A 25,826-nucleotide genomic window follows, 5' to 3' on the forward strand; every position below is an offset into this window, starting at 1 on the left:
TTTTTACCGGAGTCGGACCGCAAACGCAACGATCACGCATGCGGTGTACTTGGGCCCTGAGTGTAAACTTTTTTTTGGGTCAACCTGTATGTATCTCTTTCCAATGCTAAATCTGAATAAATACATTGGGCACAAAAAACACACACACACAAAAAAAAAATTAAAATGGGGGGGTGGGCTACTTCGCGGTTTTTCACTTATCGCGGCGGGTTCTGGTCCCCATTAACCGCGAAAAACAAGGGATGACTGGACACTGTGGTGATCTAAAGTCTTTCCAAACAGCTATTTAAGTAATCTTGTGAAAATATCTTGAAAAAAAAATATAGGATTTTTTTTTAACATCGCAATATATCGCAAACCCAAAAAAAATCGCAGCAATAGTTTTTCCCAATATCGTTCAGGCCTACTACCTACTTCTGAGTACAGTAATGTAAACTGTTAACGTGTTGAAACAAAAGGAACTGGTGGCTTCCTGCAACTCTTGAACAGTGTGTGACGTCGTACTTCTCCTTTCTCCAGAAATGTGTCATTGTCTTGAAACAGAACGCAAAGGAATGTCAACGCAGTGGGAGGTAATTTTTCTTCTAAATCTATAAATTGTTACATTTAATATTCAAAAACCAGTAAGTAAAATGTATTATTCATCTTGACCATTTATTAAATTGTTTGAGGAGAATAAGGAAACTGAATTGTTGTCAAACCATTGCTAGCTGTATTGGTTTGTGACATAATAAGTCTTTATGTTGACTTCACGAGTCAAAGTAACAGAAAGAAAAAATCTTGTAATTCATATAAAATGTGTGGGATCTATGGAGACACTTACTATCTGACATCATCTTTGTATGAACATTTACAAAAGGGAAGTTTGAAAAGGCCGGAAATAATTTTAGTGTTTACTGCGGAGTTGGCACTCATGAACTCATTCCCTCTTTGCTTGTGTTTGTGTCCATGAACTTGCAGGTTGGATTATGAAGTTTGGTCCAGTTCATTCACTATGTTGCACTCTGCTGATTTTCTGGGTCATTCAAAGCGGTACAGTAGCGGTTATACATCTTTTTTAAGAATTTGGGCCGTTTTTCCTCTCATTTTGATTAGACATCACAAAACAAGTAACTTCAACAGTTAATTTTTTATTTCCAGTTATTCATATTTGGATGATAATTAATCTGGCCTGTTTCTCTGATGAATTCCTTTGTTGTTTTGGCAATCTGTTTAGTGTCATCTTGCTGTAAATCTAGGGCTATTCCACTCAGTTTGTTTACAACTTTCTTTAAATTGGCAGACACCATTTTTTGTTGGACCTGCTGCTGTCCTCATTTGGTGCATACTTTATATATATACACCTGCTGAACAGTTCAAGTTCAAATGGGACGTCAAGGCAGTCAATATTCATTGTTGGAAATACCAGATACAGTTTACATCAAGTATTAGTACAGTATGTAGTATTGAGTTCCTTTGTACTGTCAGATTTTTCCAATTAAAAAAATGTTGAGCCTGTCCCGTAAGAACATAGGTAGGTAGAGTAGCTAAAATTTTTACTCAGGTAAGAATAAATTTACTTCAAAATAACATTATTTTTTTCTCCATTATTTATTATTATTATTATTATTTAAAATAAATAAATAAATAAAAGTAGCCACCCCAAAAATTTATTCAAGTACAAGTAAGAACGTAATTGTCGAAAAGAATAGTAATGAGTGACTGCTTACAAAGGCAGATTTTTTTAAGCAATGGTATATTTTTTTCTTAGCACAATGTCATCTACAGCATATGAACTGTTATTATACTGTACTATAACCTTTTACATAACCATATTAAGCCTAAATAAATACATAAATATCATCCAATTCCAACTAGAAAAATCTACTGAAATGAAACACCACCCGTCCAAAGAGCATGTGTTCCCTCTAGTGGATAAAACATATTTCCTACCGTGCAATTATAACGATCTTATCTGCGGTTGTCTGTTGTCTATCGGTGCCAAATAAAAACTGGGAGAGTAGATGAAGGCACGTTTTTGAGTAATGTTGATGGCAGTGCTCTATGTGAAATCGTTTACTTTTCACTTTGCTTTAAAGTAGAGCTGTCAAACGATTAAAATTTTTAATCGAGTTAATCACAGCTTAAAAATTAATTAATCGTAATTAATCGCAATTCAAATCATCTATAAAATATGCCATATTTTTCTGTAAATTATTGTGGGAATGGAAAGATAAGACACAAGACGGATATATACATTCAACATACTGTACATAAGTACTGTATTTGTTTATTATAACAATAAATCAACAAGATGGCATTAACATTCTGTTGAAGCCAGGGGTCGTGTTAACCGAATATTTTCCGTCATTGACCGGTTTTTTAAAACGGTGACGGAAAAAACTGAAGTCCATCTGTCATTTTGACAGGTTGCAATTCACACCCCAGACCACAGGGTGGCGAGTGAGCATATTAATTAGCTATTGTCTCTCTTGATGCATGACGTCGTTGGCTTTACTCGGAAAAATGTCAAGGCAACTGAGTGTCCGAAGTTTCTTCAAAAAGCCCCAAAACGACGATGGTGTTGATAAAAGAGGTGAAAAAAGAGGGACTGATGCAGTGGAGGATGAAGGATGACAACGAATCAAGTGAGTCGCCGGTTCACTCCTCACTGCGGCGAGCAGTTGAAAACGCCGCCAATTATCAAGAAGGGCAGAATTGGTAACACGGTGAAAGCGGCATAAAGCCAAAAAAGCGGACCAGACTAGCCAGAGCCTGAAATTATTTCAAGGAAAATATGGAGGGTGCCACCACTGTGTGTACTCTTTTTGCTAAGCTGAGCTCGCATACCACGGTAGCACGTCGGCTATGAACGAACACTTGACGCGCCGTCACCCAGGTGTATTTCGGAAGACAACAGGAAACAACAAGCTAGCGGATTGTAAGTCCATACAATTTTCTAACGATTTTTTAAAAAATTGAAGTTTCCTTTATGTGCGTCGTATCAACGTGCATTTTTATTTAATAATAATAATAATGAAAAAAATATATATACAGTGGGGAGAACAAGTATTTGAGACACTGACAATGGGAAAACCCATTGGCAGTGTCTCAAATACTTGTTCTCCCCACTGTATATATATATAATGGAATTATATTTTATTATTATTAAATGTATTAGGATCATGGAAGGTCCCACTTGGGGGGGGGGGGGGTATATATATCCTGTATATACATAATATAATAAAAATGTATATGGAAACACAGCACTGGCCTGCTTACTGTAATCCATGACTGCACTAATGTTAGTTACTCTATATTATAAAGTATTATTGTGTATATACATATAGTGACTGCATCAAGATATAGTCATTTTAAAAATTTAAGTGACGGGTAAAAATAGATTATGACCGGATTTTTATGACCCTGTCAGTCAAAATGACAGACAACGAAAAAGTCTAGCGCAACCTCTGGTTGAAGCGATCCATGGATAGAAAGACTTGTAGTTCTTAAAAGATAAATGCTAGTACAAGTTATAGAAATTTTATATTAGAACCCCTCTTAATGTTTTCGTTTTAATAAAATTTGTAAAATTTTCAATGAAAAAATAAACTAGTAGCTCGCCATTGTTGATGTCAATAATTACACATTGCTCATGGTGCTTAAACCCATAAAATCAGTCGCACTCAAGCGCCAGCAGAGGGCGACAAAACACCAAAAAACACAAGTAACAAGTGGACATGACACTGTGCTGTGATTTTAATCTGTTTGAGCGGGGCATGTGCGTTAATTGGGTCAAATATTTTAACGTGATAAATTTAAAAAATTAATTACCGCCCGCTAACGCGATAATTTTGACAGCCCTACTTTAAAGACGTTACGTTATTGAACAGGCTGACGTGTGTGTGGTCATACGTACATCTGATTAGTATAATGGAGTCATGTGATTATTGTTGGGATGTCTCATTTGTGAAACAAGTACACCTGCTGCGGGCATCTCTGGCAAAAGTAAAGTTAAATTTATTTTGTAGAATAAAAAGGGGGGAAATGTAACGGCTGTAGAGTAGCCCAACGTAGCAGAGTAAGACTAACGTTTGTTCTTTACAAATCTACTCAACTAAAAGTAAAAAGTATGCGTGGTAAAACTGCTCTTAGAAGTACTTTTTTGGGTCAAAATGTTACTCAAGTAAATGTAACGGATTAAATTTAGCGTGTTACCACACACCACTGCATAAAAATCCACACAAATCCAAGTCATGACATTTCCTGCATAGATTATCTTGGGGGTCGTGAACATTAAGACTTTGCATTACTTTATAAAGGTTCACCTTTATCTCAATGAAATGCTCACCTTTGTTTTATTTTATTTTTATAGGGTTGTCTATCTTAGATATACTATCTAGCCAATTCCATAAACTGTGCTACTATTATAGTGGCCTTGGAGTGGGTTGAATTTAATGTAGCGTCTATGCTTTTTTTAAATTTTATTTTACTAAATTCAATGGGCGATGCAAATCTAGACCTGAGCTATGCTGCTCCAAGCAAAATGGCATCTCAAACTATTTTTTGATGATGATTTTCTAAATTGCATGTCGACAATTGACAACTTGATACTCAGAAATAATATTAAAAAAACAGTTGTGTAAAAGTGAAAATGAAAATAATTGGCCTCACTGTTTAGAGAACTGAGTTTATTAATTTCATCAGGGTTCTGGGAATGCAACTCAGTGAAATTCTCAAGGGTTTGGGTAAAAAAAGAAAAAAAAAAGGAACCATTGATTGAAGCAATACAAGAGCCGTTTAAAAAATTTAATTGACAAAGGATATAATGTTTTCTGATTGACATTGTAAGAGTTTGTCGTAGTTTGGTTACCTCATTTATCAAAATATCTTTGATTCATAAAATTAGGTTTTAGTATTATGCACTACAGTTCTATAACAATAGTTTTAACTTATGAGAGACATTTTTTTAACTCCATACTCCACCTTTAACCTAAAACACTGTACGTTCCATTTCAACAGGGGCCATCGATGTGGAGGTCTGTCAAAATAAAAAATCCATTAATAATGTAAGGAACATGTTTTAAAATTCCTAATCCGTGCAAACTCAATTTGCTTGCATTTGACTTGATTTTCTTTTTCTAGCTCAAAGTGACGTCCAAGTATTCTTCAGGACCAGAGCATGACAGAAATATAGATGTAGAAATTGAAGAGAATGAAAATTTCAACTGTTATCTTTATCCGACAAATCTACTCAACTGCTCGTGGACATTCCCCTTGCTTAAAGATGCTCAGCTCTTTGTCTATATCAGGTATTTTCTCTATTACCTGGATGTTACTTGCTGTTGCGAATGAACATTTCCAAAATATTGACACAATTTTCTATCCTTGCAGCATTTGTGATAATAACAGCACAGTTCACTACCTTAGTCTTTCATCTGAAGAACATTCTGGATCAACATCCATTGCCCTGAGGGAGTATGAGATGCTGTATGTTATCGTCCAATTTAATGTATCCTGGGACCATATGTGGATTGTGTACAGCTATGTGTACGACACTGAAATGATGGGTAATAGACAAAGGAAAGTGAATGAATGAATGTGACTTATAGGATCATAATATATTTTTTTCACCTCAATAACACAAAATACAGTGCATTGTTTTTTGTACAAAAATCTTTTAATCTTTTGTGAGAAAACTCAGGTAATACTTATGTTCTGTAGATGTAGTAATGCTAGGCGATATACGGGAAAAATGTCTCACTATATGCGCCATCTTATATCAAAAATAAAAATAAGCCAATTTAATATATTTTTATTTTTTGTATTAAAAAAAAAACAGTATAAAAAGGAAAAACTTTAAGGGTACTATGAACTACAACAGCAAGTGACTTTCAAATCAAAGCAGACCACATTTTTGGACACAAATCCATCAAAGAATTTGACCGAAAAGGCTTAGTATTTAAATTAGATCTTAAGTAGTCTTCATTTCTGGCTTGACCCTGCCCACTAAAATATCTCAGCCAAATTTGCGTGCCAAACTTATTTCTACATGTAAAATTACATTTGTGCGGTCATTTATGTTTTTTGACATGGTCACCATTTCCTAGCACCATAGAATTACGTGTTATTTATACACCTTTTTTGTTTATTTTATGGTGACTAATTACACCCCTGGTTTGCTGGTATAGGAATATCAATTCATTGATTTAAGAAATATCACCACTCTCAAGTTGTGTGCAGAGTATTTAAAAAAAAAAATCATTAAAATTGATGATAGAGACAATAGAATACATTTATGACGATACATAATTAACAATTGTTTTGGCGACATACTATATTTTGTCATATTGCCTGGCATTAAGAAACAGCATTTAATTCTTTAATTAATGAATTTGCTCACTTTCGCGTGCAGTATTTCTGAGTACCGTAATTTTCGGACTTAAAACCCTCCTTCGCTCACCGAAATAAAAAACTGGCACACAATTTCCTCAAATTCAACAGCAGTAAAACCGAGGTGCTCGTCATCTGCTCCAAATCCACTATATCCAAAAACCATAGCCATCCCCTCAACATTGACAACTTCACTGTCTCACTCTCCCCCCAAGTCAAGAGCCTAGGTGTCATCCTGGACAGTAAACTTTCTTTCCAATAACACATTAATACCGTTACGCAGATTGCCCACTTCCATCTACACACCATCAATCACCTCTGCCCCTCCCTCACCCCCCATTCTACTGCCATCCTGGTTCAGTCTAGTCACTTCCCGCCTAGACTACTGCAACTCTCTCCTCTTTGGTCTCCCTCATAAGACCCTCCATAAACTCCAACAGGTCCAAAATTCAGCCGCTCGCATCATAACCCATACCCCCTTCATCCACCACATCACTCCAGTCCTCCGCCAGCTTCGTTGGCTCCAGGTCCACTTTCGCATCCAGTTCAAAGTTCTCCTCACATTCAAGACCATCAACAACTTCGCCTCGTCATACCTGTCCGACTTCTTCCATGCTACAACTCCCTCCTGTGCCCTCAGATCCTCCACCTCCATACACCTGTCCGTCCACCCCGCTCGCCTCAGCATCATGGGGAGCAGAGCATTTAGCCGCTCGGCTCCCCGACTTTGGAATTGACTACCACCCGACCTCAGGATCACTGACTCACTTCCCCTTTTTCAATCCAAACTCAAAACTCACCTGTTCAGACACGCCTATCCAATCTCCATGGCTTTGTGTTTTAGTTTTCTGCTTCTTATTTTTATCTATCTCTTTAGTATTTTAAAATCTGCCTTAAAACGTTCTATTATTTTTTTTTACTGTTTTTCAATCAAATTTGTTTAAATGTTTTTGGACATGATTGTACGACGACCTTGAGTGCCAGAAAGGCGCCTTCAAATAAAATGTTACTTTTTCCCTCATTTTTAATCCTGCGGTTTATAGTCCAGTACAGCTTCTTTGTTGATATATTTGGGTTAATAGGTAACACGTATTTTGGACAGCGGCGTCATAAGACCGTCATAATTATGACATGACACTGTCATGGGCGTTAAAGAATGCTTATGACAGATGTCATTACGTGTCATTCAGTAAATTTTGTCACTAACTCCATTCATGTCCAGCACGGATCTTCTACATCCATTTAAAAGTGAGATAATTTGCCGGATGACACTAAGTGACATTTGTCATAAGCATTCATTAATGCTCATGACAGTGTCATGTCATAGTTATGACGGTGTTATTACAGTCTTATGACACCTTTGTCAAATAAAGAGTTACCTGTTAATATCTTTTAATACAAAAATATCCCATAATACAGTGAGGACAGCTGCAGCTTATCTATGAACAAATGCCGTTTTCGTGTCAAATTTGGTGGGTGGCGGCATATGGTCGGGTGCGGCTTATAGTCTGAAAACTGCAGTACTTCTCAGACCAATCGGATTTCCATTTACTGTGTTGTCAGAGGTTTTGCCTCCACCTGTAAACATCGCGGCATCAGTTGTGGATGAAGGCCTAATGGTAAGCTGGGATCCGCCCCGAGATCGTTCTAATTCCAACTCCCGATGCTTTGAATACCAGTTGGATGTGGGAAACCAGGTGAACTATATTGTGTACATATGCAAATGTTATTCTGTAAATAAATGACACAATTATATAAACTATTATGATTCATTTGTCAACAGGAAAAAAAACAAATCCGGGCGAGGCAGGTCACAATTCCCAATGTAGATCCTGCATGTACCTATAGGGCAAGGGTCAGAGCCAGGAAAATATCTGCTGCTTGTTTGGGATCAGAATTATGGAGCGACTGGAGTAATACTGTCAGTAAGTATGAAGTGATGTCCTTCTACCCTAAAACATGCGGGCAGTCATCCAACTATTTTGCAATTGCTCAAAGTGTAAAAGTATGCAAATCGAAAATTTCCTAGACCTCTGATAATGAAGAAAGTAATTTTTAAACAAACTACAGATATAAGATACTGCTTACGAATGCAGCCATTTTGTGCCATCAGTTATATCCACTTACATACTGTATACACTAATCGTCTTTAACACAAGTGCATGGAACAATAAGGATTACCACTAGAGCTGTCCCGACTAGTCGACATAGTCGACGTCATCGATGACGTAAATCTGTCGACGAGCACAACATCCCGTCGACGGTTAATGAAGGGTTACAAAAATATATGCGTGGAAAGTTAGAATGTCGGATGCTCTGTTTGCAAGCGGGGAAAGCGGCACAAAGCCAAAAAAAGCGCACCAGAGTGTCCAAAACATTGCCTTATTTCAAAGAAACAAAGGAGAGTACACTCTTCTGTCCTGTCTCTTCAATGCCAAGCTTGGCTGCACGTCGGCCGTGAATAAACACCTCAAGCGCCTTCACGCAGTTTGTAATTATTATTATTTTTTTTTCATTTTTTGTATACCAGAGGGTGCTGTCGCCTTACTAAATAATAATGTTTCATTGGACAATGGGTCTATAAGTGCTATTAGTATTGTTCTTAATGCTAATTGAAAGGTTTATTTCATGTTATGATTTATTTTATGGTATAGAAAATTAGGTTAAAATAAGGTTAAAAGGTCATGAATATATACAGTATATACAGTGATTGCACTCAAGGGAGAGATTGTCAATGATAAGGTAATAAGGTAAAGGCAATTCATATAGGCAATTCATTGATATATAAATAAGGTTTAAAAGGAAAAAGGTTAAAAGTTTTTGTTAATTTCTAATTGTGTTGCTTTATTTGTGTGTACCGTAGCTCTTACAGTGTGTTTACATCAAGGATGGAATAAAAGTTGTAAATCTTTTCAATCGGGATGCTACACTAGTTAATTCTATCAGCATTTGAACTCATTGTTTATTTGTGATTTATTATTGTTATTTACGTGTTTATTTGTACTTTAATAAATAATTTGAGTGTTCCAATATGTTTTTTGTGAATTGATAAGCATCAACAAAAATTTCATTGCTAAATTAGTAAAAAAAAAATAAAAAAAAATTAATTATTAGATTAGTCGACTAATCGTAAAAATAGTCTGCTGACTAATCGGGAGAAAATTAGTCGTTTGGGACAGCCCTAATTACCACAGGTGGGTAGAGTAGCCAATTTTTTTTTTTTTTACTCTAGTAAAAGTAACATTACATCAAAATAATATTACTGAAGTAAAAAAAAAAAAAAAAAGTCATCAAAAAAATTTACTCAAGCACATGTAAAAAAATTATTCGGTGAAAAGAACACTCAAGTAAGTAACTGCTTACAGTGTCAGATTTTTTTTTTTTTTTTTAAACAATGGTATGTTTTTTTTCTCACCACAACCACGATAACCTATTACATGACCACATTACATTACATACAGTGGATATATTAGTACACAAATATCATTGAATTACAACTAGAAAAAGTTACAGAAATGAAACATCAACAGTCCAAAGAACATGAATGCTTTCTACTGTAGAAAACGTATGTCCTACTGTGAAATTAAAACGATATCTCGTTTTCTGAGGTCTATTGATGCCAAATAAAAACTGGGAGAAAGGCTGAAAACCGCGATTTCGAGTAATGTCGATGGCAGTGCTCTATGTATAGTAGGGGTGTGACAAAATATCGAAATGGTGATATATCGTGATACAGTGGTACCTCTACATACGATCACTTCGACACACGATCTTTTCGACATCCGACGTAAAATTTGAGCCGCCATTTGTTTCTACATCCGACGAGTTGCTCGAAATACGACGACATGACAGCACTGCAAACGAACGCACGGTGGATTTTCTTGTGTGAGAAATCAACACAGTTTTCAAAAAAAGTTGATACAGTTGGAGAAACAAGGAAAAAAGTGATGCTTACCTTTGAAATGAAGATGCAAGTTATAGAAAAATATGAGCTTGGGGTGCGTGTCCCTGAACTGGCTCAACAATACAGCTCCGTGGTCCTCTTCCGACCACCGTTCGCCACTATTTATAAGTTAAGGTGAAAATTATCATTGTGGTAACATTGCCAAGGAAATCGCCAGCTTCGTCACGTTTTTATCATTTATTTAAGAACTTATCCAACACAAAACGCCCATTAAGCAGTTGACTGCTCTCAAGAAAACGAAAGTATTATCTCTACCGCACCGACCTATCTCACTTCGCGGTGCGTTCAGGGACAGTAAAAAGCCTGAACTGGCTCAACAATACAGCTCCGTGGTCCTCTTCCGACCACCGTTCGCCACTATTTATAAGTTAAGGTGAAAATTATCATTGTGGTAACATTGCCAAGGAAATCGCCAGCTTCGTCACGTTTTTATCATTAATTTAAGAACTTATCCAACACAAAACGCCCATTGTCTTAAGCAGTTGACTGCTCTCAAGAAAACGAAAGTATTATCTCTACCGCACCGACCTATCTCACTTCGCGGTGCGTTCAGGGACAGTAAAAAGTGTCCGCCATATTAGAATCAGATTCGTTACATTATTTACAGGAATAATTATTAATTATTCTTCTTCTTATTATATTATTCTGAATTATTTATTTATAACTTATTTGTTTTTCTATGTTTAATTGCCATTTGTAACAGTGCCAGCAGTATTTATTAAGAATTTAGTATATGTTTTTAGGCTTTGGAACGAATTAATGGAATTATAATGTATTCCTATGGGAAAATCCTGCTCGACATACGACCATTTCGACTTACAAACAAGGTCCTGGAACGAATTAAATTCGTATGTAGAGGTACCACTGTACTTTGTATCCCAAAAGGTTATCGATATGCTCGTGCCAAGAATCGAGATATCGTTTTAAAAAGGTGTCAGTGTTTAAAAAAAAAATAAAAAAGGGACCAACAAGTTGCTACCAAAATCTTCCACCATAACAGTGTCTCAGGTAACTCTAAGGCTGCGATTGACGGTGCTTGACACCCAATCCGTTTAGAATGGGAACGTTCGTTCATTCGAAATAGGGCTGCAGCTATTGATTATTTTAGTAGCCGATTAATCGATGAACTATTTATTTGGAATAATCGGATAAGGAACATAAAAATTTAAAATACCTGAGCTGAGCCTCACATGGTATATTTATTTAAAAAAAGGAGGATCTATGTACAACAAAAGAACAATTGGCAAACTTACATAGCAAAAGTCCGCTAGCTTAAATGCTATAAAATGCTAACACTTTTTTACAATGCTCTAAACATATGGCTCAGAAACATATTCCCACGAAAAATGGCTAAATATACCTTTAAACTAAATTGCGAATGCATTCAAAAAAATCTTAACAGGGAGCAGATGGATTCAGCCATGTGAAATAAGGTAGACTAGAGGAACGTGTATCCACCCAAATCAATGAAAATAAATGCAAACACTTTCAAACAAACCATTACAACGCCACTTTAATTAAACGAACACTCGAAAAAGCAAAATTTTGAATCTTTTTCTCTAATCGAATATTCGAGTTAATCGATTAATCGTTGCAGCACTAATTCGACACCAGAGCATTCGCAGTCATTCTGTCCGATTTTTCGGGGCATTTACAGGTAACTTGCCGTTCATTTACAGGTCATTTCCTGTTGGGTTTGAGTCACTACCTAATCGTTTGGGTGATTCCCAGGTCACTTCCTGTTCTGTAACTCAAAATATCAGGAAGTGACCCATAAAATACCCCCAAATCAATAGGAAGTAACTGAAAATCAACAGGTAAATGACCTTAAATGGCCCAAAATTACCTCATTGCCTGGCATTGGCTGCCAGTGATGACCATAGACGTTCAGTCCGTTTTGAAGTGGGAGGGATGGCAGCGAATGAACGAATGTTCATTCGCTGCCACCCTCCCAGTTCAAATGGATTGGATGTCTACTAGTAATAAATTCATTCCAATTCACAGCAGAAGCTTGTTTTTCTGTTTATTAGTTGTTTGTAAAATATCCGAGAATGATTTCCTGACCAATGTATCGATAATGGTTGTATCGCCATATCGTCAGATCATCGTTATCGTGAGCTTTGTATAGCAAATCGTATCGTATCGTGAGGTAACAAGAGGTTCCCACTCCTAATGTGTAGAAGCTTATTTTTTACGTTGCTTGAAAGACACTGATTGAACAGACCAGCGTGATCATGGAACTTCCGACTGCAAGCTTGTGTGTGATCATGTGACTGCATAGTTACATCTGATTGGTATAATGGAGTCATGTGATTACTGTTATGACGTCTTATTGGTTATACTGGTAGAGCCACTGTAGGCATCTCCGGCAAAAATAAAGTAGACTCTTAATATGTAGAATAAAGAAGAAAAAAAATCTAACCAAAGTAATGGAGTAAGAGTAGCACCTCTACTCAAGTAAAAGTAATGAGAATGATGAGGTAAAACTATTCTTAGAAGTACATTTTTCACAAAAAATTATTCAAATGTAAATGGAAGAGTAAATGTTACTCGTTACTACCCACAGCTGAGAATAACTGACATCACGGGATAGGCAGGGCAATCAGGTTAACTTAAAAGCGCACAATAAAGGCTGCCGCGTCATGGAAGTACTGGCTTTTAGGGCTGCAGCTATCGAATATTTTAGTAGTCAATTAATCGATGGACTAGTTAGTTCGAATAATCCAGTAATCGGATAAGGAACGTGAAAAATTAGTTTTTTTACAATGGTCTTAACTAGGGTTGTTCCGATCATGTTTTTTTGCTCCTGATCCGATCGTTTTAGTTTGAGTATCTGCCGATCCCGATATTTCCCGATCCGATTGCTTTTTTTTTTGCTCCCGATTCAATTCCAATCATTCCCGATAATTTTTCCCGATCAAATACATTTTGGCAATTCATTAAGAAAAAAATGAATAAAACTCGGACGGATATATACATTCAACATACAGTACATAAATACTGTATTTGTTTATTATGACAATAAATCCTCAAGATGGCATTTACATTATTACCATTCTTTCTGTGAGAGGGATACACGGATAGAAAGACTTGTGACTTTGTATATTATGACTAAATATTGCCATCTAGTGTATTTGTTGAGCTTTCAGTAAATGATACTGTAGCCATGCCCAAATGCATGATGGGAAGTGGAACCATGACTGTGCGTAGTGCTACCAATTGATATATCTTCTCTGCGTTGGGAAATAACAAGGTGTTAAGAAAAAGATCATTTGCTACCTTGCTTCCCCACATTGGTTCCCATGATATTTCTAATCATAGGGAGAGGGATTGTAAGGCTTTAGCCAATTAAAAAAAGGCTCCAAATACTGCCAAAATACACTCTACTCATTTTACGCTGCCTTTTATCTCCCTATATAGGTAAGACGGCGCCATTACAGATTGAGCGCGACAATGCGTGGGTGGGTCGTGCAGCGCATGCATTAATTGCGTTAAATATTTTAACGTGATACTCTTTTAAAAAAGTTAATTACCGCCATTATCGGGATAAATTTGATAACCCTACCTTAAGCCTAAACTAAAGACTCTGGATGAGTGTAACATATTATGTTTGTAACGTTAAATACAATTAGAAAACGATTTAATAAAAAAAAAAAAAAAGGCATGGCCGATATTTTTTTGCCAATTCCGATACTTTGAAAATGACGTGATCGGACCCGATCGATCGGGATGCTGATCCATCGGACATCTCTAATAAAAATGTATTTTTTTATTCGATCGGGACATCTCTAGTCTTAACAAATGGTTCAGGCACATATTCGCACAAAAATTGCTAAATATACCTGTAAACTAAATTCTGAATGCATCAAAAAACATTAGCTCAAACAAAATCTTAGCTTACGTTGGTCTTAACAGGGAGCAGTAGGATTAAGCCATGTGAACAGAAGCAGACCAGAGGGCAGCGTATCCACCCTAATCAATAAAACTAAATGCAAACACTTTCAAAATAAACCATTACGACGCCACTTTTATTAAACGAATACTCGAAGCAACAAAATTTAATTCGAATATTTTTTTCTAATCGAATACTCGAGTTAATCGATAAATCGTTGCAGCACTACTGACTTTATATTCATAGTGTTTTTTCCACACTTACACATCAGGAAAAGGATATTCTATATTTTTTTCAGTCACAGGGTGATGAATAATTCAGAATTTGGGGATGGCTACTTGTTGAACTGTATATAAAAGTGCCTCTATCGATTGTATTTTCCATTGTAGTGTTCGCATATCATTATCAAACTTGCAATAAGTGTTGGGGAAGCAAAATTCGCTCAAGTGATGTGCACTAAATTTACAGCATTTTTGTTTTTCTGAATTTTACGCAGATTTTTGGTTGCCATATTATTTTCCAGTTGCCAATGTCAAGGTTAAACTAACTATATACTGTACATCTCCTTAACAGCAATAGAACCTTTAATTCGCACACTGAATATTATGGTGATTGTCTCAATTGCACTTGGAGTACCCATGATCCTCCTGACTCTGTTGTTGCTGGTCCGCAATCAGAGGTACTGTGTCTTCGTTTAATATGTGACTGTGAAATGGATTACATATACAGTACTATTTCTCATTTGCCCCCCCCCCCCCTTTTTTTTTTTTTTTTTTTAAAATATGATAAAAGCTAACAAAGAGAGCAGGGAGTTCATATAGGAAAGAGCCAAATAAAACATAATATTTGGCTAGTAATTTGAGGATTTTAAAATATTTAGGTTTTTGTTTAGCCAATGAAGAAGCAACAAATTAAAAATGCTAAGTATACTGTGTACTTGTGGAACTTCTGTTTCACACACAGAAAGGTAAACGCACACTTGTGACGGAGCCGCTATGATATCAAGCATTTCGTGTGACGTCACTCATGCAACAGGGCTTCAGAGGGAGGAGGTGTTGAGGCGGCGGTGCAGAATTGGACAAAACTGCGTTGATTGTGCACATTTGGAGGCTAAATCAAGTATATAATTATCGGATTGGATTATCGGTTGATTTTTTAAAATCTGGATTATCCGTGTGACGTCATAATTGCCAATATCGGTAACCGATATTATCATGCATCTTTACTGAAAAGAAAAAAAAAAAACATTTGTTTGGATAGTCTTTGTGGGTTCCTAAAATTTGGTTTGATAATCTGAAACCTTTCAGTGTGTTAAAAATAATAATGCATTGTTCATTTACTTTTGTGACTAAAAACTATATACTAAATGCTCCCTTTCCCTTTTTAGGGTTAAACAGGTTCTGCATCCCACAATTCCATGCCCTGCATTAAAGTACAAATATTTCCTGGAAGAAGAAAACATACTCAATGTAAGGACACTTGTTCTCATTTCATGATTTAGTATACCAAAAATATGAAATATTTATTATATCATGTATAGATATATATAAGTGCAGGCCAAAAGTGTGGACATATTTTATCCAAAGTGTTTTCTTTAATCTCATGACTATTTGATGATATTCTCACTAAAGGCCAGTATGAACATATGACCCCAACGGGGATTGGCAAAAATCATTACAGGTTACAACGAAACTGATACACACAAGTACAGACTGACCCAGGAAAGGAAAACCAAGAGTCATTTCTACTTTTGAGGATAAATGTATCCAAGTCACCAGCATCAGAAATTGAAACATCAGAGAACAGATGAATGTCATACATAGTTCTATCAACAAAACAATCTCTAGAACAACTGTTTAGAAAAGACTGCATGCAAATGGGCAAATAGCTGCTAGGAAACCACTGCTAAGGACAACAAGATGAGATTTGTTTGGCCAAGAAACACAAGGATTGGACATTAGACTAGTAGAAATCTGTGCTTTAGTCTGATCAACCCAAATTTGATTATCTTTAATTCCAACTCCCGTTCTCTGTAAGACCCAGAAAAGGTGAATGGGTGGATTCTTCATGTCTTGATGGCTATTTTGAAGAAACTAGAACATGTTTTTTGTCAACTACACAAGTCCAAATGTGTTCATTCATAGTTTTGATGCCTTTAGTGAGTATCGAAAGATTTTTACAGTGGGGCAAATAAGGAGTTAGTCAACCACCAATTGTGCAAGTTTTCCTACTTGAAGATTAGGGAGGGCTGTAATTGTCAACATGGGTAAACCTCAACAATGAGAGACAGAATGTGAAGAAGAAGAAAAAAAAAAAAAAAAATCACACTGTTTGATTTTTCAAGAATTTATTTCCAAATTAGAGTGGAAAATAGGTATTTGGTCACCAACAAACAAGCAAGATTTCTGGCTGTCAAAGAGATCTTTCTTCTAACAAGGTCTAACGAGGCTCCACTCGTTATCTGTATTAATGGCACCTGTTTTAACTCATCGGTATAAAAGACACCTGTTCACAACCTCAGTCAGTCACTGCAAACTCCACTATGGCCAAGACCAAAGAGCTGTCGAAGGACACCAGGGACAAAATTGTAGACCTGCACCAGGCTGGGAAGACTGAATCCGCAATAGGTAAAACACTTGGTGTAAAGAAATCAACTGTGGGAGCAATTATTAGAAAATGGAAGACAGACAAGACCACTGATAATATTCCTCAATCTGGGGCTCCATGCAAGATCTCACCCCATGGTGTCAAAATAATAACAAGAACGGTGAGCAAAAATCCCAGAACCACACGGGGGGGACCTAGTGAATGATCTACAAAGAGCTGGGACCACAGTAACAAAGGCTACTATCAGGCTACTATCCACATTCTGTCTCTCATGGTTGAGGTTTACCCATGTTTTCAAGTGGGAGAACTTGCAAAATTAGTAGTTGACTAAATACTTATTTGCCCCACTGTATAAAAATGAAGAAAACACATTGAATAAGCAGGCATGTCAAAACATTTGGTCTGTAATGCATATATTATATATATACGTATATATATATATATATATATATAAATAAAATGTGTGTGTGTGTTTTACAGTTCTATCGTCCTACTCCATCTATGAAGTATGAGGAGGAGATCACAGTAGTGGAGGATACAGGGAAACCGTTTACAAAATAGTCATGATGGCAATGATTAAGGGTAAAGAATTATACACACACAGAATCATTAGGGTCACAAATAAGTTTGAGCTGAGTATCCAATCACAGGGCACTAGGGCTGCAGCTATCAAATATTTTAGTAATCCAATATTCTCCTGAAAATTCCATCGATTAATCAAGTAATCGGATGAAACATTGTTTTTAGGTAAAGTGCAATTATAAATATACATGGGAAAAGATATACATTGTTAAAAACAGCCAACAATTGCATCTCAGATGTGAGTAGAGAGAAAGAAAAAAAAAAGAAAAAAAAATCAGCGCTGTTTTGCCTTGCTGTGCGATTGCTGTCAACTTAGAATAAATTGTCAACTTGTGTTTTGAAGCCTTTTTCCTGCTTATAATATGTAGTCAGTACAAGGGGTTACAACTAAGGTGAACGCGTGGAGTTTGGCCTTTTGGCCGTGTTGTTGTTGTTTTTTTTTCTATCAGAAGTGACATTTCTGATTTGTAGACAAAGGAAATAAAATGATTATGCTATCCATAAAAGCATAGTGCAAATATTTTTTTGAACAATAAAACAATCAGACGTGTCATAATTTCTTGGCTAAAATCTCTCGAATGTTTGTTAAGTTTTTCTTTGTTCAGCCACCAACATGCTGATGGCCTGCAGCTGTCCTGAAAACTTCTCGCTCAGATCTTTGTTTTGCTGCAGGAAACATTCCAGCATCTTGAGCTGGTTGGTATCCTGGGAAAGAAAAAAAAGGCTTTTAAAACAGTGTGACTGTTTCTTTATAATGTGCAAAGAAGAGCAGATGGATGTCAGTATTTGTATCAGAAAATATGAAATAGACATCCCTATGAAACCTTGATTGAGATACATATGTTGAACTACATTTTATTTTCTCACCATTGTTTCATCTTCAGCCATATGTTTCAACTCCTGCAGCCTCTCTTGCAGTAAATCAGCCTCCCATTGGAAGATTTTTTCAGGCATTACATTGTACGTCACAGAATCTGTAGCTAATTCCATTTCGGGATCATCTACGACGTCAATTGCACAAATTGACAAATCAACTGCCAGCATCTGTAACAAATGGTGCAAAGTGTGAGTACACAGGTGTCATATACAGTAATAGCAACAGTGGTGCCCAAACACACAGCCATGCTCACCTGAGTAAGTTTTTGTTCAGTTCCTGCCATGCTGGGTACGTGGTCGAAAAGCTGGACAAAACGTGTCAGTGTAACCTTGAATTTTTTCATCCACTCGTCCGTCACATGCATGTCAGCAGAATGCATCAATGCATTCCTGCATCTAATCAGCTGGGACAGAGATATACATCGTCTGTATTAGAGATGTGACTGAAAATTGGGCGGCAAAAACTTTCGGCCAAAAATAGCTAAAATTGCATTTGGTTTTCGGTTAAAAGGCAGAATGTTTACCACCGAAAAGTGTGAAGAACCGTAGTCGTCTTGTGATGACATCATCAAAACACGGCGAGAAGCAACACTGGCTCACCACCAACATGTCCACGGTTTGGAAGTACAGTGGTACCTCGACAACACACGATCTTTTCGACATCCGACGTAAAATTTGACTGTTTCGAGCATCGCAAACTTCAAAGAAAGCGCATTTACATAGTTTTCTTAGGCCGTGATGTATGTCGAACGGAATGCTATGACAACGCCAGCACTCAGTGCCACCGGGAACGCAGGCTCTCATGGGCAGAGGTGGATCTAGAAAAATATTTATGGGGTGGCGAGAGGTGGGCATTTTGAGAGGTGGAAAATATTTCATGATGGTAATACAATATCGACTCTTTAACGCATCTCAAATTTAACACAATCAGTTCCAATTTACATCACGAAAGAAAAAAAAAAAAATCAACTTTTTAAGTGTGACAATTTTGTTGAGAAAACATCAGATTATTTTAATTCAGAAAACTTTTTTAACAAAACGGGATATTGAAATTATAATCAGTTTGCATTTTGATCGAATTACATTCAATTGCAAGGATAGACAATAACGGAAATTGCTTTTGAAGTTCACTGGCCCCACTATCAAAACCACTGTCCCAGGTCAACACCTCAGTTTTGATCTCAATAATCACGAAAACCAACAATTTGCTTGAATAACTTGAATAATATTTATTTTATTGAGGTAGATTAAATGAAAAGTGCAGCAGAACGGTGCAAAAACATGAATCTAATAATCCTATTCCAATTCCATAATCACATCTATTCCCTCTCCATGTCATAGATGTCGATTGTAAATCCAGCGCGAATTATGCACATTTTAGTAGGAGTAATTAAAAAATAAATAAATGAATGGAAAAAAATTGTCTTACATTTAGTTGGTAAACTAAATTTATCAAGCCACCGGGGTTGTAGAACCAATGCCAAGGCAAAGGGCATTAATCGTAAAATAAATAAAATAACTTGAAGAAATAATTATAAAAACTAGGGCTGTCAAAATGATCGCGTTAACGGGCGGTAATTAATTTTTTAATCACGTTAAAATATTTGACGCATTTAACGCACATGCCCCGCTCAAACGGATTAAAATGACAGCACAGTGCAATGTCCACTTGTTACTTGTGTTTTTGGGGGTTTTGTCGCCCTCTGCTGGCGCTTGGGTGAGACTGATTTTATGAGCTTAAGCACCCATGAGCATTGTGTAATTATTGACATCAACAATGGCCGGCTACTAGTTTATTTTTTGATTGAAAATTTTACAAATTCAATTAAAACGAAAACATTAACAGGGGTTTTAATATAAAATTTCCATAACTTGTAGTAACATTTATCTTTTAAGTACTACAAGTCTATCCATGGATCGCTTTAACAGAATGTTAATACTGTTAATGCCATCTTGTTGATTTATTGTTATAATAAACAAATACAGTACTTATGTACCGTATGTTAAATGTATATACAGAATCCATCTTGTGTCTTATCTTTCCATTCCAACAATAATTTACAGAAAAATATGGCATATTTCATAGATGGTTTGAATTGCGATTAATTACGATTAATTTTTAAGCTGTAATTAACTCGATTAAAAAATTTCATCATTTGACAGCCCTAATAAAAATGAATTACATACATGTGTATTTTTCGGCCTTTTGGCCAGGTGTTTCCAGTATTCGGTTCCGACCGAGAATTTTGCTTTCGGTACATCCCCAATATATACACATAGTATATATAATTATATCCACTGGAGTCAAACTAAATTGTAAATTTTACTTTTTACAAAATAGATTAACTTCAGTTCCTTTACGCATGGATTTCGAGCGTAATATAAAAAAGTAAACTAGGCGCTAGCTGCAGTTGTTTTACTCATGAGATTAAAAATGGCCAAAGTGATAATTATTTACATCAAGCATAGTCCGGATGCTTACCTCTCTGACTAAAGAAGAATGTACATTTACAATGGCAAAACAGTCACAGAAGTTGATGAGGTTGAGAAGAGCAGAAGGATCACACTGATCGGCCGTTCTCACGTGTGCCTGTCCTCGTGGCATGTATGCCTAGACAAAGAAACACAAGCACTCAGCCCGTTTTAGTTATTGTTTTGATTCTGTGTTTACAGCGGCTGTCCCACTCTCCACCAATCAGCCAATTACAAGATCAGTTCTTTGCCTTCGTCAAGGTTGCCAGAACACTGTAGGCTACGTAAAATAAATTGTATATTATAGGTTAGTTTCTAATACTAAAATAAAGCATAAAGATCCAAGATTAAATGTGTGTGAAATTTCCGGTTCTTAGATTATTTGCGATTCGGCCGCTGTAGATTCGAGAACAATTAACAAACATCCATATTCCGCTTATTTAAATATGCTAAGTAAAGCGGAACTAAATCACAGTCAGCGCGGTCTTCGGGACGCAATGAGAAACGGACCAAAAACTCATGCCGCCAGATAAAAAAAATAATACCCAACTGCGGCCAACAGCCGCTACCAACAACGCCCAGTTGCTACGAATTACGCCATAATGCTATGGTAGATATCATATGTATATAGAACTAGATGCGAAATAACAGACTCGGCGGCATTAGCACATGTCTATAGAACTACATGCAAAATGACTCGCCGGCGTTAGTAAACAGCCACCATCTTAAAGCAGTAGACTTCTCAGGAAGGCTCTGTTGTAGCGAACCTTCCAAGCAAACTTAATTAACTTTTTGTCTAAAATACTCCTTAATTGGCAAAATCTTGCCTTGAATATATCTTTAAATGATGAAACAGTTTCAAAACTTTCACATGTCGAAAGTAGACAGAAGGGAAATTATGGAATAACGGGAGCAATTTTCAAAACTTTAACGGTTGATTCACAACATTAAATTAATTGAATGTAGTTTAAAGCTTCTGATACAGAATGGGGGCTTGAGAATTTTATTTATTGTTTTGAACTGGTAACTTGATGCTGAAATAGTGGTTTATTTAAGCCTGACAGGATTTTTGTAACTAATGTACGAAACTTTAAAAGCAGCTAATAGCTGGGGGGGGGGGGGGGGGGGGGCTTGGTGTTGTGCATCAATATTCAATTTATAATCGAATCGTGAGGTGCCCCAGGATTCCCACCTCTAACCAATACAGTGATCCCTCGTTTTTCGCGGTTAATGGGGACCAGAACCCACCGCGATAAGTGAAAAACCGCAAAGTTTTTATGTAACGAACGGTTAATTCGTTTGCAGTAGTCCGTAATGGCGTGCAACAGACACATACCTGTGGCCAACTTTAAGCATGTCCAGAACTTTCTCGTGCACAGTCATCATTTTTCTTTTCTTCTTGAGTTCGCTAGAGCAGTGGTCCCCAACCTTTTTTGCACCACGGACCGGTGTTATTTGGGTCTTTTTTTCCCCACGGACCGGTGTTCTGACAAATTTTGCAACCCATCAAAAATTGCAACGATGCAGTTCTGCGCATGTGCGTAACGTTAAACATAGACGCAAAATGCGCAAATGCAGCGATTCCAAAGTAAACACTTCACATTTTCTTGAAAGAAAGGAATATTAACTTACGTTTGATCATGGAAGGACTTGTAGAAAAGTTCTCCTCAGATTCATCCTGCCATGTAAACTGCACACAACAGCTGCACACCGCGCTCACCATTAAGGACTTCGCCTTGTCGTTAAACATTAATTAAGAAGCCCGCTTCACAAAGATACGATGTTGGAAATTGTAGCAAGGTTTTCAATGCTCTTGTCGCGATGTCAGGATATTCCAGAATGACTTTAATCCAGAACCTCGGTAGAGTTGTTGTCTCAAATGTACGTTTAAAGGGTATGTAGCGGCAAAGGGGGTGTGAGACATCAATAGAACCGTTATGTGCCAAGATAACAAGTATTGATAAAGTTAACAAAAAAAATCAATCACATTAATGAGCAATTATCGAAAATAGATTGAAAATGACGAACATTTCCGAAAGTGTTCCGGAAACAGCCAAATGGGGCGGAGACGTCACGACAAGTGATTGACAGTCGAGGCGGAGCCAGGTGCCATTGTTTTTTAACGACGAGAGAGTAGCGTTGGGGTTTGTTTGACCAAAACATCACAAAAATGGTTCAAAACTGCTGTGCTATGTGGTGTACAAATAGTTATTTATCGGAATATAGTATCCATGAGTTCCTGAACGCGAAAAAAAAAGCTGGACTACACAGACAATGGGTAAAGTTCGTCCGTGCAAAGAGGGCTAATTTTCTAGACACAGCCTCTGGCACGCTTTTCTGTGGTGCGCATGTCGCCGTTATTTGCGATCTGTTTATTCACAAACGGGTCACGAATCCACTCCTTCGCAGTTCGTGGGTCTTCGAGGTTGTAGGCTCGTCAGGTGCCTTTTTCGCCGTAAAAATATCTCCAAAGACGTCTGTTTTCCAGTTATCTTCGCTCGTGTGGGGGCTAATTATTTCTGGGAACAAATGTGCTGCGCCCGCGGCCTAGTATTACACTACTATCATGGACAAGCGCACATAGATATAATATATACACAAACAAGATGTACTGCGAGCAGTCCAATCAATGGACTTCTATGACAACACTGTAATCTATCCCGTAGTATTATATCGAGAGTAGACAGAGATATTGGTGTGTTAAGCAGGGGCACAGGGTTAATTCGGCCAGAACGCGGTCGTTATTAAATTATTATTTCTGTGCGGCCCGGTAGCAAATGCGCCACGGACCGGTACCGGTCCGCGGCCTGGCAGATGGGGACCCCTGCGCTAGAGGATTGAGCAGGCGGAGGACGCTTTGGAGCCATTTTCCTACGATAGCAGCACGGTTAAACACACCTCGGCCAATCAGCTTGCGATATTCCCGAGTGATGCTGGCCAGCGAATCAGAGCGGTGGAATATGAGTTGGGCGGGCTCTCCTTGCCTTCTGTTAGGGAACGGGCAGATTTGACACTATATTTTCTCCATTATTTTAAATTTTTATGCATGCATATATATATTTTTTTGACTGAAAAGAATATATCCGCAATAGACTGAAACCGCGAAATTCGAAGCGCAAAGTAGCGAGGGATCACTGTATGTCATTTTATTTGGGGGTTCCCTTTGAACAAAGAGGTATGGTTTTCACCGTGGACTGCTTGACAGCCAGTCATAGCGCACATAAAATACATATATATATATACATATTAAATCATTCACGTTAAAATTCCCACCTTGGATAATTATCTTCGATTAACTACATTTCCTCACGCCATTAGACGCCACTTCCTGCCGAGAGCCCCAAGCTGTGTTCGTACTGTTAACTCCATGTGTTAATAAAGAAACAAAGTTGTCAGCACGTCGTGTGTTTGATACATTTGTAAACAAAAAGCTCATAACAAGACACTATGCACAATTCCGTTTAAGGCTGGGACTGGAGAGCTGTGAGTAGTAGGAGGCGAGGGGAAGATGGGCGAGAAGCAAAACCTTGCGGTCGAATGTGGCAGCAGTCCGCTATTATTTTGTTTTCTTATTGTTGCCACAATAAAGTGGAGAAAGCCATCAACGACTCATCTCCTTCTTCCCCTCCAACGTTTTTATATTATTATTTTATATGCAGGAGAGCTGCCGGATCTGCCAAAATGAACATGAAGTCTGATTATTATCTTTTTTAAACAATGTCATCAGATAGTCAAAAACATAAAATTATGTGCAAATGCCTGCATCTTCAAATCATGAAAATAATAACAGCCTATATCTTACCAATCTTGTAATCTCGATGGGTCTTGTCTCCATTCCATGTTAGGTAGTCTAGGCGCACTGTTTGCATCCTGATTAGCGTCTGGCTAATACATGTTAGGTCCAACATAAAATTCCAACCTCCTCCTCTTCTTCCTCCAACTCTTCAAAAACTTGGATCTCCTCCCTTGCGCTCGATCTATCGCTTATATCGCTGTTTGAATCATTATTTGAAGGGCTTTGTATGGCGGCCGAATGGAGCGCTGCCATCGCTGTTCTCGGTGTGACGTATCACTTCCGGGTTCGTCCGCTTTCAGGCTCGAACTTCGGAAACGCGATTATTTTGTCAAATATACAACATATAAATTATATTTTCATGCTTTATTTGTTGGACAATGTTTAATTACTTTAATTGTGAACCTATTTGGCATGTTATGAAATTACTTCACATTTCTGCTTTAAGATTTAAATTAAATATTTAATTCTGGATTTAAACAATCAGGTCCAAAACTTATTTAAAAATAAGTTGCTAAAAAAAAAAAAAAAAAAAAAAAAAAAAGTGACTCAAAATTTCACACCATTTTAAACACTGTGTGGCGCTAAATGTGAGAAAATGTCGTATTTTTGAGCATGTGCTGCTTTACAAACGGCGCCCCAAACTGCTGTAACTCGGAGTGACAGGTGGAAATCAGCTTCCTTCTCTCCCCGCATGCGCACACACGCCAGTCAGCTTCGCAGCACTTGCAACAACTTTATCTACATGATGTTTGTGTGTGTGCATAATATTTGCATATGTGCAGACCTTAGCCAGCTCCCAGTGGTTTGTTCTCCACGCAGCAGGGGTACAGTTCTCCCAATTTAGCATGGAATTGGGTTGTCTGTGGTGGCTGAGAATCACTGACTTCCAATGTAAACACCAGTTACATGCCCTGGAATGCTAAAACAAAAATTATCTTAACTTAATCACCTAATACAAAAACCTTTACAAAGTGATATATCACCTTAATGTCCTCATGGTGACATCTTCCCTGACATGGTTCACGGAGGTGAAGCATGTCACGTAGCAAATATTGGTGAAAATTTTGCATCTTCTCATCGGTGAAGGGACAAAGGGCTTCCGTCAGGATATACAGACACTGTCCTGCTTTCAGCCAGTTTGCGTAATTTCTGTTATTAAGACGCAAAACGAGCTCTTTAGACATGGCACCACCACGGCTCATTCGGAGATCATGAACACGGAAGAAATTTAGTCTATGTTACAGCCCGTGTTGCCAAAATGGGCG

The 25,826-nt window shown here is 37.4% G+C and overlaps 2 protein-coding genes across 4 annotated transcripts; one reads left to right on the plus strand and one right to left on the minus strand.

Moving 5' to 3' along the window:
• The first annotated feature begins 456 nt into the window (after positions 1–456).
• Positions 457–17,973, plus strand: LOC130930139 (granulocyte-macrophage colony-stimulating factor receptor subunit alpha-like). Of its 3 annotated transcripts, XM_057857890.1 has the most exons (10): positions 457–572; positions 961–1,032; positions 5,002–5,048; positions 5,125–5,291; positions 5,374–5,549; positions 7,936–8,069; positions 8,156–8,297; positions 14,802–14,907; positions 15,616–15,697; positions 17,316–17,973. In XM_057857890.1, the coding sequence occupies exons 2-10, from the start codon at positions 969–971 to the stop codon at positions 17,394–17,396; spliced, it is 999 nt and encodes a 332-aa protein (XP_057713873.1). In that variant the 5' UTR covers positions 457–572; positions 961–968; the 3' UTR covers positions 17,397–17,973. The 3 variants fall into 3 exon arrangements, with proteins under 3 accessions (XP_057713873.1, XP_057713874.1, XP_057713872.1); XM_057857889.1 differs by lacking the exons at positions 457–572; positions 961–1,032 and adding an exon at positions 1,079–2,627; XM_057857891.1 differs by lacking the exons at positions 457–572; positions 961–1,032; positions 14,802–14,907 and adding an exon at positions 1,077–2,627.
• On the minus strand, positions 15,029–25,826 carry LOC130930140 (uncharacterized protein CXorf38 homolog). Its single transcript, XM_057857892.1, has 6 exons — positions 25,545–25,826; positions 25,346–25,480; positions 20,776–20,904; positions 18,548–18,697; positions 18,285–18,461; positions 15,029–18,122 (listed from the first exon to the last, which is right to left on the minus strand). Exons 1-6 carry the CDS (start codon positions 25,761–25,763, stop codon positions 18,003–18,005), a joined length of 930 nt encoding a protein of 309 aa, XP_057713875.1. The 5' UTR covers positions 25,764–25,826; the 3' UTR covers positions 15,029–18,002.

This window comes from Corythoichthys intestinalis, chromosome 14 (assembly GCF_030265065.1).
Source record: "Corythoichthys intestinalis isolate RoL2023-P3 chromosome 14, ASM3026506v1, whole genome shotgun sequence".
NCBI classification, from domain to species: domain Eukaryota; kingdom Metazoa; phylum Chordata; class Actinopteri; order Syngnathiformes; family Syngnathidae; genus Corythoichthys; species Corythoichthys intestinalis.